Here is a 16,007-nt window from a genome sequence, read left to right as displayed (position 1 = left end):
TGTGTGGTGTCAGCATTACTGATCCAGGGATGACACCGGAGCACAGAGATCAGACTATTTGAGGTCTGGTCGCTACATAGTAGGAGTAGGTTTCCCCCTTTCCTAGTCCTATTAGGAGAAGAAGGAAGGAGAGGAAGAAGAGAAGGAAAGGGGGGTCGGCCCCCTTATCCCTAGTCCAATTCAGTTTGGGCTAGGGGGCACCTCTTGACCTGCTTCCTCTCTTCCACCACTAGTCCCATAAGGCCCAATAACTTCCCGAAGGGGGTTTCGGTAACCCCCGGTACTCCGAAACTTATCTGAAACGACCCGAACCATTCCGGTGTCCGAATGTAACCTTCCAATATATGAATCTTTATGTCTCAACCATTTCGAGACTCCTCGTCATGTTCGTGATCTCATCCGGGACTCTGAACAACCTTCGGTACATAATATCACATAACTCATAATACATATCGTCATCAAACGTTAAGCGTGCGGACCCTACGGGTTCGAGAACTATGTAGACATGACCGAGAGTCCGAGACACATCTCCGGTCAATAACAAATAGCGGAACTTGGATGCTCATATTGGTTCCTACATATTCTATGAAAATCTTTATCGGTCAAACCGCATAACAAAATACGTTGTTCCCTTTGTAATCGGTATGTTACTTGCCCGAGATTCGATCGTCGGTGTCATCATACCTAGTTCAATATCATTACCGACAAGTCTCTTTACTCGTTCCGTAATGCATCATCCCGTGACTAACTCATTAGTCACATTGCTTGCAAGGCTCATAGTGATGTGCATTACCAAGAGGGCCCAGAGATACCTCTCTGATACACGGAGTGACAAATCCTAATCTCGATCTATGCCAACTCAACAAACACCATCGGAGACACCTGTAGAGCATCTTTATAATCACCCAGTTACGTTGTGACGTTTGATAGCACACAAGGTGTTCCTCCGGTATTCTGGAGTTGCATAATCTCATAGTCATAGGAACAGGTATAAGTCATGAAGAAAGCAATAGCAATAAACTAAACGATCATAGTGCTAAGGTAATGGATGTGTCTAGTCCATCACATCATTCTCTAATGATGTGATCCCGTTCATCAAATGAAAACACATGTCCATGGCTAGGAAACTTAACCATCTTTGATTAATGAGCTAGTCAAGTAGAGGCATACTAGGGACACTCTGTTTGTCTATGTATTCACATATGTACTAAGTTTCCGGTTAATACAATTCTAGCATGAATAATAAACATTTATCATAATATAAGGAAATATAAATAACAACTTTATTATTGCCTCTAGGGCATATTTCCTTCAGCTTGCTCATGCACGAGCCCGACAACGAGGACACCCGTGACCTGGAGAAGACGAGGCCCCGCCGTCGCCGCTGCCACACGGCCTTTGACCGGCGGCGGCGAGGGGGAGGCGCGAAGAAGACGGCTGTCGGCGGCGGTGGTTGGTTCGCCGCCCGTTTCGCTCATGCGGACCAACGCGAGGGCAAGTTTCTTCTCTTTAACGTTTCGAATACATATGGATCAAACAAACGTAAGATTAATACAACACGAATTTGATTTGCATTTCAACTTGTAAAACATTCAAATTTACATGACAGGTAGCAATCAATTTAACTATGATGTATGTATTGATCAAAATGGGAAGTTGCAAGTAAATTTCATTTCTTCACAATTATGTTTGTCATGTAAGCGGTAGGACCATAAAAACACAATCGATAAACTTGGGAAGGAAATACATTTCCTTTAGGGCCTCTAGTGAATCTTATGTACTCCACATTAATTACCTCTAGAAACAATCCTTACATTGTAAGAAAGAATGGTCCTCACTACCATTGGATGTATAATAGACCATAACTAATGACATCTCTCCTAGGTAAGCTGGCCAGCATGTCGACCAATGAGTACAAGCTGATAAAGGATGTTCGTCATGATTCATGACAACGAATGCCTCAAGGATGAGCTCAAGGCCATGCAAGCATTCCTGCTCGTGATGGTAGACGTGGAGGAACCTGACCACCAAGCTAAGCTTCATGTTGATGCTGTGCAAGAGTTTTCTTATGCGATTGAAGACAAAGTCGACAAGTTTATGTCACTTATGAACCATGATCCAATTCCAAGTTGGAAAGCTTTGGGGAGAATCTTGAAAAAATCAAGACAAAGATAATGGACATCAAGACTCGCCATAAGATTACCAAGGATATCAAGAGCAAAGTTGAGGACATTGGCAACAAATATGCAAGGTAGAATTTTGTATTAAAGCCCTTTGTCTTTGAAGATCTTATTTTACTATATGAGAAGCATATGCAGCGGTGGAGCTACACCAGAATTTTCGGGGGACGAGGATAAAATGTGAATAATTGGGGGCGAGATACTTTTTTTTCAAACCAAACCAACTTTGTTCACACGTTTATCCAAGCCTGGGGGCAATGCCCCCCTCCCCTGAACAGTAAGCTCCGTCATTGCACATATAGTATGTTTGTATCTAATTCCGCCTCCATCGTCACTGAAGGGACATGATCGATGAGCCCTCCACTCCTAGAAATGAAAATGTTAACCCATGACTTTGTGCGATATGTGAATGAGAAAGGGGCAGAGAGACGAGCTTGTGAACTTATTGAGTGACAAGGGAGGTGAACCGACAAATCAACTCAAAGATGTCTCTATTGTTGGAACCGGGGGGGTAAGACGACCCTTGCTAGATAGGTCTATAACAAGCCTGGAACAAACTTTGTCTGACAAGTTTTTGGGTCGATCTCATGAAGCCCTAGTATGATGAAGATCGTGAGTTCTATATTATCCCAATTATGCGACCAATATCAGTATCGTGCTGGAGTAGGAGGGTCCAGAACTCCTCATTCACCAAATCAGAAAATTTCTAAAAGATAAAAGCTTCATGACTACTACAGCTAGTGTTTGCATAATTTTCTGGAAAAAAAATATCACACAACTCTTGTTTAGTTGGTTGTTGGTTCATGCATAGTGTCTAGATGCACTTACTATGGGAGATAGTGACGCCTTGTGTCTCATGTGGGTCAGTCCGTGTCCCATGTCCTACTCCTTCACGCTGGTGACCGCACCTTCACTTCGTGGTGTTCACGGCCGTCTGACATGGACTTGGAAGGGAACAACAAGAACATGGAGGACGGGTGCCGGCCACGATGGAAGGGAACAACAAGGACATGGAGGACGGGCGCCGGCCATGATTTAGACTAGGGTAGGGTCCTGAGCTTTTGTTTAATCAAAGATGTTGAAATGTAAAGAATGTTGTTCGGTTTAAATGAAAATCAACCAGTTTGCATGAAATTTGTATGATTTGTTTAAATCCAGTTTGAAATGTATGTGGGCATTGTCAGATGGCCGGCTTCCGCATCACTATTCGCAGACCAGACCGCAGACAAAATACTGTGTCCATTTTAGGGACCGGCGATGGAGATGCCCTAATGCCGGATTCCTCATGCATATGACGCAAATGATTTGCCGTGCACATCTATGAATGGAATAACGAACCCATAAAGGCCACAAAAGAGAGCTTTTTTTTGGAACGGAGACGCTAGAAGCGTCCGGCTTTAAATTAATAAAGCCCATAAGGCAGCATGGTTCAAAAGATTACAGACTTAGCAAACTAAGGAAAGTATCAACTGGGGTAGAACAGAAGATTCATCGTGACATAAATATTACAGCCATCCAAACATATCAGCGCAACGACCTAGATAATAGACTTGCCACAAAAGGCACCCCAAAAGCAACTTCAGCTCGCCGGCTCCTGTCTTGCCTGTGCCTGAATAATCTTGATGCGCGCCATGGCTTCTGACATGCGCTCAGCATCGCGCTCCTTCCCCAGAGGGGTCCACATCTGCAAAAATAGGTGGCATTTGAAGATCACGTCTGCAGGATGGTGAGGAAATTTTTTCTCAATCGTAATCTTGTTACGCGTCGTCCAAATAGCCCAGAGCAGCGCCCCTACGCAATGCCAAGCGATTCTACTGGTAATCCCTTTTGTGGACTTGAGGATGGAAACTAGTTGATGCCCCGAGGCAGGGTTCCAGTCTGTGTGGAAGGCCTCCCGAACCGCACTCCACGCAAACCTGGCCAAATGGCATCTAAAAAATACATGGTTCGCATCTTCGCCTAGTCCGCAAATCGAGTAAGTACCATCAGCCGGACCGTTATGTTTGGCCACATTATCCGACGTAGGAAGCCTATTCCTAAGCATTTGCCACATGAAGATTTTAATCTTCAAAGGTAGGCCTGCCTTCCACAGCCCCTTAGTTATATCAAGCGCTGGCCCTTCAGTAAGCTTGTTATACAGGGACTTAATCGAGAAATTTCTCGAAGCTGTCAAGCTCCATTCTACTGTGTCAACCATCGTCCCTAGATGGTTGACACCGATCTGCTGAACCAGCCCATCCTAGGACGCACGCTCTTCATTCGTAAGGGACCGCATAAAGTGGATCGCCGGAGGATCGGTTCGGATTGCCTCCCCAACTAGGACGTTAGTGTTAGTGGCTATCCGATATAAGTTGGGGTGGCTTTGCCAAAGGGGAGAGTCACCCAGCCAATGGTCGAGCCAAAACCGGGTTGATTGGCCATTGTTAATGTGAAATTTGGCCCCAATGTCAAAAGCCGGCCGCACCGCTTGGAGCCCTCTCCAAAACACGGAGCCGTTGGCCGAGGCAGTTAAGGGGTTCCCGTTTGGGAAATACTTGGCTCTTAACAGTTTCGCCCAGAGCCCCGACTCATCTTGGGCCAACCGCCACCACCATTTGGCAAGGAGGGCGACATTCATAAGTTTGGAATTGAGTATTCCCAATCCTCCAAAAAAAATTGGCCTACAAACCGCCGCCCATTTGACTAGGTGGTATTTCCTCTTGATTCCAGTTCCTTCCCAAAAGAACCGGGCTTTCGGAGTGTCTAGCTTAGCGTGAACGCCATCAGCTAGTAAGAACATCCCCATTGTGAAAAGGGGAAGAGAAGAGAGACTCGAGTTCGTCAGAATAAGCCTTGCGGCAGAGGACATGAATCTCCCACGCCACGAGCTTACCCTATTGGCCACTTTCCCGTATAGAGGCTCCCACTCGAAAATCGATAGTTTGTGGTGAGATATAGGAAGCCCTAGGTACTTAATTGGAAAGCTCCCCAGCTTGCAATTAAGTAGGTTTGCCACACATGTGTTGTGCTGGTCATCCATCCCCATGGTAATGACCTCACTCTTAAGAAAGTTAATCTTGAGTCCGGAGAGGAGCTCAAAAGCTAGTAGCAAGAGTTTTATCATAGCAATACTATGGTCGTCCGGGTTAAACAGCAACAAAGTGTCGTCTGCGTATTGCAGGTGTGTCACACCACCTGGAATGAGATGTGGGACAAGCCCCTTGATGTGTCCAGCCTCCCTGGCCTTGGGCAGCAGGGCAGCCAAAGCGTCCGCCACAAAGTTAAAGACGAGAGGGGAGACGGGGTCGCCTTGTCTAAGGCCTTTCCTATTGCGAAAGAACTTACCCATTTCGCCATTGACAATAACCGAGGTGTTGCCACTCGAGATCAGATGCATGATCCGGTGGACGAACCCTGCCTCAAAACCCTTTTTGAGGAGGACCTCCCGTACAAACTCCCAGTTTACACGGTCATACGCTTTTTCGAAATCTAGTTTGAGGATGACGCCCTGGCCCCGCGTACGTTTCAGCTCATGGATTATCTCCGTAAGGGCAATAGGCCCTTCCAGGATGTTCCTGCCTTTAAGAAAAGCGGTCTGGCTTTTGCTAATGACATGTTGAGCGATCGGCGCTAACCTAGAAGCGTAGGCTTTGGCACATATCTTGAAAGGAACGTTTATGAGCGTGATCGGCCGAAACTGCTTAATTGATTCCGCCCCTTTAACCTTTGGGATCAAGCAGATAGCCCCATAATTGAGACGTGTCAGGTCCATCGTACCGAGGGCAAAACCGTTGAGAATCGCTTGAAACAAGTCCCTAAGCGTCGGCCAAAACCGTTTGAAGAACTCCACCGGCCAGCCATCCGGGCCAGGAGCCGTGTCGTTCTTCATACCAGCTAGCGCACGATCGAGCTCTTGGGGCGAAAAGGTCACCATCAAGGCGTTGTTTTCCTGCTGTGAGACACGCTCGTGCAGACCCCATAAGTCTTCCCTGAGACTTAAGCTCTTTGCTTCGGCTGTTCCCAACAGCTCTACGAAGAAGTCGAAGATGTGCTTGACTATTTCGTTTTGGGTGACCAGTATCCCGCCCTCTGACTGAAGCCTAAGAATCGTGCTCTTGCGCTTACGGCCATTAGCGTATGCGTGGAAGTATCCCGTGTTGGCGTCGCCTTTCACGACCCACTTGACGCCGCCCCTACGGCGCCAATACTCCTCCTCCGCCCTGAGAATAGCCAGGACTTGGTGCTCTAAGGAGTATCTATACTCCCATTCGTCCCCAGAGAAGGATCTCACGTCCGCCTGCGCGTCTAGGCGAGCGATTTCATCCACAATGTGCTCCCTAACTCTTTTAGATTCGCTGCCATGGTTGGCCTGTAGGGTTTCGTAGTAATTTCAAAAAATTTCCTACGCACACGCAAGATCATGGTGATGCATAGCAACGAGAGGGGAGAGTGCTGTCTACGTACCCACGCAGACCGACTGCGGAAGCGTTGACACAACGTAGAGGAAGTAGTTGTACGTCTTCACGATCCAACCGATCAAGCACCGAAACTACGGCACCTCCGAGTTCGAGTACACGTTCAGCTCGATGACGATCCCCAGACTCCGATCCAGCAAAGTGTCGGGGAAGAGTTTCGTCAGCACGACGGCGTGGTGACGATCTTGATGCACTACAGCAGCAGGGCTTTGCCTAAACTCCGCTACAGTATTATCAAGGAATATGGTGGCTGGGGCACCGCACACGGCTAAGGAATAGATCACGTGGATCAACTTGTGTGTTTCTGGGGTGCCTCTGCCTCAGTATATAAAGGACTAGAGGGGGGAGGCTGTCCGGCCATAGGAGGCGCGCCAGGAGAGTCCTACTCCCTCTGGGAGTAGGATTCCCCCCCCCCCCCAATCCTAGTTGGAATAGGATTCCTTGAGGGGGGAAAGAGAGAGAGGGGGGCCGGCCACCTCTCCTAGTCCTAATAGGACTAGGGGAAGGGGGGAGGCACGCGGCCACCTTGGGCTGCCCCTTTCTCCTTTCCACTAAGGCCCATCAAGGCCCATATGGTTCCCGGGGGGTTCCGGTAACCTTCCCGGTACTCCGGTAAAATCCCGATTTCACCCGGAACACTTCCGATATCCAAACATAGGCTTCCAATATATCAATCTTTACGTCTCGACCATTTCGAGACTCCTCGTCATGTCCGTGATCACATCCGGGACTCCGAACAACCTTCGGTACATCAAAAATGCATAAACTCATAATATAACTGTCATCGTAACCTTAAGCATGCGGACCCTACGGGTTCGAGAACAATGTAGACATGACCGAGACACATCTCCGGTCAATAACCAATAGCGGGACCTGGATGCCCATATCGGCTCCTACATATTCTACGAAGATCTTTATCGGTCAGACCGCATAACAACATACGTTGTTCCCTTTGTCATCGGTATGTTACTTGCCCGAGATTCGATCGTCGGTATCCAATACCTAGTTCAATCTCGTTACCGGCAAGTCTCTTTACTCGTTCCGCAATACATCATCTCACAACTAACATATTAGTTGTAATGCTTGCAAGGCTTATGTGATGTGCATTACCGAGAGGGCCCAGAGATACCTCTCCGACAATCGGAGTGACAAATCCTAATCTCGAAATATGCCAACCCAACATCTACCTTTGGAGACACCTGTAATGCTCCTTTATAATCACCCGGTTACGTTGTGACGTTTGGTAGCACCCAAAGTGTTCCTCCGGTAAACGGGAGTTGCATAATCTCATAGTCATAGGAACATGTATAAGTCATGAAGAAAGCAATAGCAACATACTAAACGATCGGGTGCTAAGCTAATGGAATGGGTCATGTCAATCAGATCATTCGACTAATGATGTGATCCCGTTAATCAAATAACAACTCATTGTTCATGGTTAGGAAACATAACCATCTTTGATTAACGAGCTAGTCAAGTAGAGGCATACTAGTGACACTTTGTTTGTCTATGTATTCACACATGTATTATGTTTCCGGTTAATACAATTCTAGCATGAATAATAAACATTTATCATGATTATAAGAAGATAAATAATAACTTTATTATTGCCTCTAGGGCATATTTCCTTCATGGCCCCCCAACCCCTGAGGAAAGCCCGCAAGGCGGCAGCCGCAGAGGACCAAAACTCTACTGGTCCTCGTTGGCGGCCAACCTGGTTACCGATCAAGGACCAGCGATTCGTGACAAGTTGCCAGAAACCATCATGTTCGAACCACGCAGTTTCAAAAAAGAATCTGTGGCTATGACACACACTTTCCTCCCCTAAGGATAGGATCAGAGGTACGTGGTCTGATCCAATGCGCGTTTCAGCCACTAAGGTACAGAGGGGAAACAAGACCTCCCAGTCACTTGAACAGAATACACGGTCAAGTACACATTGAACTGGCTCCCTCTGTTTGTTCGTCCACGTGTATCTTGCCCCTGTACGCGCAATCTCTCTAAGAGCAATGGCCGTGATGACATTATTGAACAAGGACACCCTAGCCTAGTCAATGTTGTCGTTGCTCTTGTCCGCCCCCGATCGGATCAAGTTAAAGTCTCCTCCCACCAGAACTGGTAGGTTGGCTGCTTGTTTGGCCCCAACCAAAGCTGTGAGTTCTCTCAAGAACTCAGTAGACCTCGCATGATTAGCCGGCCCATACACACTTATGATCACCCAAGAGGCAAGGGAAACCCGGTGACGAACCGTGGCAGCGATATGAAACGAACCAGATTCCCACAGAATAACGTCGCAAGCATCTTTATTACATCCCATCAATTGACCACCAGAAAGGCCCACGGAAGGAGTCCAGAACCAATCAAAACGCTGGAGCGGATCGTACGCCAAAAGATCTCTCAACGAAAAATCGGCCTTAATCGTCTCCTGGAGCGCGACAAAGTCGATGCGTTCTTTGGACATATACTCTCGTAATTGCGTACGCCGCCCCACATGCCCACAACCGCGGATATTCCAGAAGATGTATCGCATCAAATGATCCGGTTACGCACGCGAACTCCACGGGAGCTAACCGCCTTGGCCACTCGCTTCCTAGCCAGAGCCCGGCTGGAAGAAGGCAAGTCCGAGGACACCCCAGCCTCGTCTCCCTCGATGGGCAGAGCGACAACACCAGCCCTTACTGGTGCTGAAGACTGGTCGTCCACGGGCTGAACCGCCACGCTCCTGGTAGCAGCAGCCGCAAGGGCGGCCTGAGCTTCTTCACGCGCACGCACTAACAGAATAATGTCCAAAGTCGAAGAATCTAGCGCAATGCCACTATCGTGAAGAATCTCAGCAAGATGCTCGTCGGAAAAAGCATTCAGAATCTTAAAAGAGGGGGTAGGGTTACCTGCAACATCCATGTTTTTGTCAGCAGCACGGAGCTTGGCACTTTCCAGAGAAGTCATGTCCCCAAGCTTGGCCTTGGTGCGTGCGCTTGGAGCCCGAGACGCCGCCGGGGTTGCCCTTGAACGCTTGGCCTTGGCTGCCGGCCCTGAAGCCAGCACAGCCGCCCCCAACTCGCCCCCCAGCGCCGCCGCCGACTCCGCAGCATCCGTGGCCACCGTCTTGCACCCAGTCTTCCGCCCAACAGTCTTTTTGGCCTGGTGGCCGGAGCCGCTCGACAGGCGTCTGTCCGAGGCCGGTGTGGGGTCCGAGTCCATGAGGACGCAGTCCAACCTCGAGCCCCCTCCGCGCTCTAGAGAGGCAGGCAAGGCCTCGATCTCCATGGCCACCAGCGACAGAGGCGCTGTCCCATTCCCAAGCACTTCGAAGGACGGGTCCAGAGAGCGAGCAAGGGGGGAAGGCTTGCTGCCGTGTCTTGAGTCGCGATCACCCCCAGTTTTTCCCATGTCTCAGTATCTATTGAAGTGTCTTGGATGCTATCACCATGCTCGTCTGCCAGCTCGCCTATCACCGCATCTTGGCCAACCACCATCGCACCGGGGCCAGACTTCTCCTTCTGTGGTACCACCGCCGAAGAATTGGGCACAATCGCACCAGTGGCAGCCACCTTGGAGGGATTGCCCGCGTGTGGCCTAGGCTTGTGTGGCCCGCCCTTGCCTTGCTGACCGTCAGGCAGGGGAACGGAGGGGCCCGCCCCCGGAGCCCTTCCCCCATCCCCCAGACGCCGCGGCTGCCGCTCCAGCTCAACCCTGATCTGGTACCCTTCGTGGTTGAACCAGACCTCCATTGTGCCATTCAGCTTGGCCGGAGTCTTGCAAGCTAGTTTCATCCTCACCGGACCCAATTTTATGATGGAGAGCTCATCGACCATGATAGGCCGCCCCAACATCTTAAAAGCCTCCTTGATACGCTCGATCTTGCGATGTTTCTCAAGGATCCCGTGGAGCCGCACCCATGCTTCTGGCATCACCATTGGGGGAATCACCTCATGAACCACATCCCGCACCCTAGCAGTGATGTCGTTAATAGAGAGGAACAGCTTGCCACTTGTCCGAGCCATATGAAGAAGATCTGCAGAGGGGAATACCACCATGTAGTCATCTTCTCCCACTTGAGTGACTTGCCAGTCCCAATCCCCCGTGACCATGTGCTTGAGCTCCTGCTTGAGGACCCGCAGGTTCAGGCGGCCCGGCTCTGCAGAGAGAATCGCAGCATTGCCGACCGAGAGCGGACGTGGACCCTCAGACTCCGCCTCCTCTTCGAACTACATACAGAAGAAGCCCTCCCCTGAAATTGCGCTTCCCATGATCTGCAGGCTTGGCTGCCAACCCCTCGTCGGACAGTGCGCAGAAGCATGTCCCTCTTGCTTGCATAGCACACATAAGGGCTGAAATTTGCACTTGGACTGATAGTGACCTAGTCTTCCGCACTTGAAGCACCCCACCTCCAGCGCCTCCGACGCGTCCTCCACCGGAATGGCTCGCCCGCTGTGCCCTTCGCACCAGGGGGAAGAGACACCGCCAGAGGTTCGGTCGCCGCCCTGGGCTTCTTGACCAGAGGGTCCCCATGGCCACCACCATAGTTGGGGGGATCCGCTGGCTTGCGCTCGAGCTCCCAGCGCCGAGCCATCTCCTTTTTCTTATTTCTTCGCTCCTGCTGCTGGATCCACTAAGGGGGAGGAGGACCCCAATCCCCCTCGTGCCCCTCTTGCTCGTGGCTCCGCTCAGATCTGCCGCTCGGTCTTGCACGCATCTCCTTCTTCGCCTTCTCCCGCAGGTCGCGCTCATGCCGCCGCTCCCCATCCGAGACCGGAGGCTCCATTGGCCTCTTCTCCGCGCGCCGCCCGCTCATCACCGCCGCCGCAAACGAAATGGAGAGAGGAGGAGGTGGGGAGATGGGATGGATGGAGCGAGCGAGGTGAGCCCAGCGCCGCACCTCTTTTCTGGATGCTGGAAACCCTAGCGAGGGGTCGAGGCAGCCGCGGCGCGGCCAAAAATAGGCGCCAGAGCTGGGCCGGGGCCGAGGCAGGCCCGGCGTGGGCTGGTCAGTACCAACAGGCCCACATAGAGCCAGCCCCCCGCGCCCAGGAGGCACACTGTCCCCCACTTGACTTGGGCCGCCGTCCCCCCCCCAGCCTTGGAGAGTGGGCCGGCCCACAGTCTACCTGCCCCTCGACGGCCCCGGGCCCAGTGCAGGCAACCCTAGCCTCAGGGGGGACGGAGCCGCCCGCCGTCGCCTGCGGCTCGGCCGCCGTCTCCGCCAGCACCCGACCGACCGCCGCCGACACCGGCAGGCACGGCCACTCCACCTCCAAGTCCACCGGAGCCAGAAGTGCAGCCGCCGCCCGTGCCCGGATGCCCCTCGCGACACCCCCTGGAGACACCGAGCCCCTGCCCGGAGTCAGAGAGGGTCTCCAAGCACGGACTGCGACCTCACGCGGTCCCCGGCCGCCCGGAGCGAAACGGCGGCACGCCCGCCGCTCCCCTCCGCCTGCGCACATGCCACGAAGTGACCAAGCGTCGGCCTCGCCGGCACCAGATTCCCTGCCTCCGCCGCCGAATCCACGTCCTCCTCGTCCTCCGAATCGAACTCAGCCAGCGCCCAGAAGCGGCCTCCCACTGACGCCAGCGCCGCGCCTGCCCCCAAGGCCGGCCCCGCCCTCGGCGGAGAGGAGCTAGCGCCGCGCCGGACCACTTCCCAGCCCTCGCTGGCCGGAGCCAAAGGCGACCGAGGCGGGGAACCCGGGCCGTCACCAGGGGGAGCGCCTAACGGTCCGCTCATTCGAACTCTCTCTCTCCAATAGAACCTCGCCACAAAAGAGAGCTGTGATCATTTAACTCTCTACACATCCATCATTCTCTGAATATTTGTTCTGCTGAGCTTATTTTCACAATACTCCAACTCGAGTGGAGTTCCAATAGCCACTTCCTGTCTGGACCGCTGTTCGTGACAAACATCAACTTATTTTGGATATGCTACTGTGGCATGGACAGGACCTTCAGAAGTTAAGATAGAAAGGAATTCGACTACAAATCCCACTCGTCTGCGAATCCCTACTCATCAAGACCACATAAGATAGCTGACTTCTGATGGTAAATTGACATTCCAGACGAGCACAATCAACCAGGGCACATCCGAGAGGGGATGTAAGTGGCAAATAAATGACGTCCGCAATCCCGTTTAGTTATTTTTTGCTAGCTTGATAGTTCATTTTCCTCAAACAAACAAAAAACCTTTTTGAACTATCATATCATAAGTGGATTTTAAACGGGATTAAACGGGACCTGGTTGACATCCGACTGAGCACACTTTTCATAGAATAATATGCTAAAGGAAATTAGTAAAGCATGAAATGGCCCACGAATATATCTCTGTCTGCCAGCATTCAGCAACACAATCAGCAGAAATTGTAGGTTTCAGCAACCCAAGCTTAAGAATCAAAACAGTGCCTTGCAGGTAGACACCGTAACAGAGCACAAACCATGTTTTTTGTTCATGTAATATAAATTAAGCTTCGTCTGATGATGAACTCAAAAGGGCCCCTGGTGCAAAAACCAAAACCTCTCTCCAAGTCTCAGTTAAGTTAACACCGGCCTTCTCCTCAGACGACGCAGCCCTGAAGGGCAGCAGTGCACGCGAACGGGTCCGTGGTGGAGAAATCAGATCCTCTCTCGAAGTTCAGCACCCACTTGTCATCTCCCTTTTCGAGTGGACTCTCGAAGAGCACCAGCGAACAGTCTCGGCTGGCCCATCTTGCGTCGAACAGAGGTTTCACTTTGGAGTTGGCCTCGGCCATCGAAGCGAAGCTCCCTTTGCAGAACACAATCACCAGCTTCGTCAGCATCCGAGCGCTCTCCAGGACGAACTTGAGGAAGGAGAGCTCGCCCCGCTCCCCTCGGAAGGCGTAGAAGACCATCAGCTTCAGGTGTGACTGGATGCACTCGATGGCACCGGCCTCGTGCCAGAACTTGATGTTGAGCTTGCCTGTGGGCTCATCAGTCTCATTGGACTGTAAATTGGTGAAATCGGTAAATACTTATTCAGCTCCAAAATGATGCATCGACAACACATACAGAATTACAGATGCAGGGGTGATGCTAGATAAGTGAGGAGATCTCACTCTCACCTCGAGATGTAGCCTCTTGACGTTGGGGAAGCATCTGAGGAAGCTCGGCAGCATCTTAGCATCGTTGCGGACACCAAAGCACACTCTTAAGCTGAGGATCTTAACGCTCGGGACCGTGGTGCTTGGGCTTGCCTTCGTCCCAGCCTGCAATGCACCCAATTTTGTGAGAAAAGTTCACCCATTGGCATAGATATCGAACAAATGGAAACTTGTGAGAGCCATTCGCACCTTGATGATGGTGTTGCCGATCGCTAGCAGGTGTCGTGCCGGCTCCAAGTAGCCAAGTAAGCTCAGCGCAGGGGCATGGCCAATCTTGACCATCCTGTGCAGGCCATCGCGGGCCGATGATGTCCAGATGATGACCCTCTCAAGGTTAGGGGCGTTCTTGACGACGATATTCAGATCGATGCCTTCTATGATCTGCACGCACCGGAGGCTGCGGCTGACGAGGGTGAGCCACTTGAGCAGAACGTTGGCCTGGATGCAGAGGATCTCCAGCACAGGGCTCCTGGCGAGGACGAAGTCCATGTCCCGGTTCACAATGGCCATGCCCAAGAGGCCCAGCTCGCGGAGGTGTGGGAACGACACTCCGCGCGGGAGGTCGGCCGTGTTAGGGAAGGCAAGGGTGCCAAGGTAGAGGCGGGTGAGGGTGGCCATGCCGAAGAAGGTGGCGGGGAGGGCCATGTCGAGCGGCCACGGGCGGTTGACGAGCATGAGCTCCCGGACGCCCTTGACGGCGAGGAGCTGGAGCCAGCGCGCGAGCAGGCCGGGGGTCTCCTGCATGTGGCATGAGATGAGGTGGACGAAGCGGAAGGGCCCCGGGTGCGCGTCGAGGATGCGGGTGATGGCGGACTCGACGCGCTGCGCGTGGGCGCGCTCGACCCGCAGGCTGGAGCCGCATCCGGCGGGGAGGAGGTCGGCGTCGACGAGGACGAGCGGGGTGGAGAGCCAGACCCGGCGCCAGCGGCAGGAGAGCGCGGCGGTGCGCGCGCCGTCCTTGGCGGGGAGGCGGGAGACGATGTTGCGGAGGAGCTCCTCAGGGAGGCCGCTGATGCGGTCGACGCCGCCGTCGTCGTCCTGTGGCGGGAGAAAGGCGGCGGAGAGGGCGGCGCGGTTGGAGACGAAGGGCTTGGGGAGGACATAGTGGAGGAAGGTCATGGCGGTGGTCACGTCGGACTCGAGGGTGACCGGGTCCATGCCGTGCTCCCGGTACATGGCCTGCGTCGCGGCGTCCATGGGGAAGGCCCGCACACGGGGGTCCAGGGCCGCCGCCGCGAGGCCTCCATGGCGCGGTCCGCGGGTGCACCGGGGTCCATGGGGACACCTGCACCGGTGCCCGTGGTCACCGCCGTCCATGGGGGCAGGTGGCCGCCGCTGACGGAACCGGCTGCGAGGGTTTGGAGATTTGGGTTTTTGAAATGCGATGGCGGAAGAAATTTGTTGGCTTTGGGCGGAGAAGACGGTGGATGACCCGGATACGATTCGCGCAGCGTGCTTCTTTGTGGGTGGTTTTTTTAGGAAGACGCTACGCATCAGCCGGGTTATCTGTATGAAACATCCGTCCGCCTTGACGGCCGTTCCATGTATCCACGCGTAGCCGTTCGATCTACTTTTGACGTGCGGCTCGGTCTCCTCTCCCGATTCATTAATTTCTGAAACAACGGTCGAGTTGCAGAAACATGTGTTTCGCGAGCCATTCGATGCGCGATGCGAGGCGTTTAATCCTTTTCTTTAATTTCCTGCAACGATACTCTTGTTGCAAGATCTGATTTTCTTTGATTTCCTGCAACAAGACCTTGTTGCAAAACCTCATCTTCTACAATTTTCCTGAAACAGCGGTCGAGTTGCAGAAACAAACATCTAATTCCCTGCACATCTTTCATACGTCTAATTTTCTGCAACAAGATCCTTGTTGCAAAAATTGCAACACATCTTTCGTTGTGTCTAATTTTTCGCAACAAGACCATTGTTATAAAAATTAAAACAACATCTTTGCCGCATCTAATTTTCTGCAACAGGACCCATGTTGCAAAATTAGCACGGCCATAGATGGAAGCACCTACAGCACAATTTGAGCTACAAAAATTCCTACAACACATCACTATAACGAGCCAATTTTAGTTGCAAAGGTATCAGAAGTTTCTGCAACAAATAGATCTGAGAAATCCCAATCCCCTGCTACAACTACACATCTACAGTCCAATACCTACATCGGTGGCGCCGACGAGGGCGCCTCACTACAACAGAGCACCGCTGCGATGAGCCCGCGTAGCCGCCGAGCAGAGGAGAACCATATGAGAGCC

The 16,007-nt window shown here is 52.1% G+C and overlaps 1 protein-coding gene across 1 annotated transcript; it reads right to left on the bottom strand.

Moving 5' to 3' along the window:
• Positions 1 to 12,919: 12,919 nt before the first annotated feature.
• On the bottom strand, positions 12,920 to 15,231 carry LOC125550976 (F-box/FBD/LRR-repeat protein At1g13570-like). The gene is made up of 3 exons (XM_048714116.1): positions 13,933 to 15,231; positions 13,705 to 13,848; positions 12,920 to 13,587 (listed from the first exon to the last, which is right to left on the bottom strand). The coding sequence occupies exons 1-3, from the start codon at positions 15,058 to 15,060 to the stop codon at positions 13,180 to 13,182; spliced, it is 1,680 nt and encodes a 559-aa protein (XP_048570073.1). The 5' UTR covers positions 15,061 to 15,231; the 3' UTR covers positions 12,920 to 13,179.
• Between the last annotated feature and the right edge of the window lie 776 nt (positions 15,232 to 16,007).

The sequence above is a fragment of the Triticum urartu genome, chromosome 4, assembly GCF_003073215.2.
Source record: "Triticum urartu cultivar G1812 chromosome 4, Tu2.1, whole genome shotgun sequence".
NCBI classification, from domain to species: domain Eukaryota; kingdom Viridiplantae; phylum Streptophyta; class Magnoliopsida; order Poales; family Poaceae; genus Triticum; species Triticum urartu.
This window is presented reverse-complemented; position numbering and strand designations above follow the sequence as displayed.

What these genes read in the sequence shown, in the direction of transcription:
- LOC125550976 (XM_048714116.1), bottom strand. Translation starts at nt 15,060, where the DNA reads ATGGACGGCGGTGACCACGGGCACCGGTGCAGGTGTCCCCATGGACCC. An exon ending in TCGGCAACACCATCATCAAG is followed by an intron (nt 13,849 to 13,932) that starts GTGCGAATGGCT and finishes GGTGCATTGCAG; the next exon opens with GCTGGGACGAAGGCAAGCCC. An exon ending in TCAAGAGGCTACATCTCGAG is followed by an intron (nt 13,588 to 13,704) that starts GTGAGAGTGAGA and finishes ACCAATTTACAG; the next exon opens with TCCAATGAGACTGATGAGCC.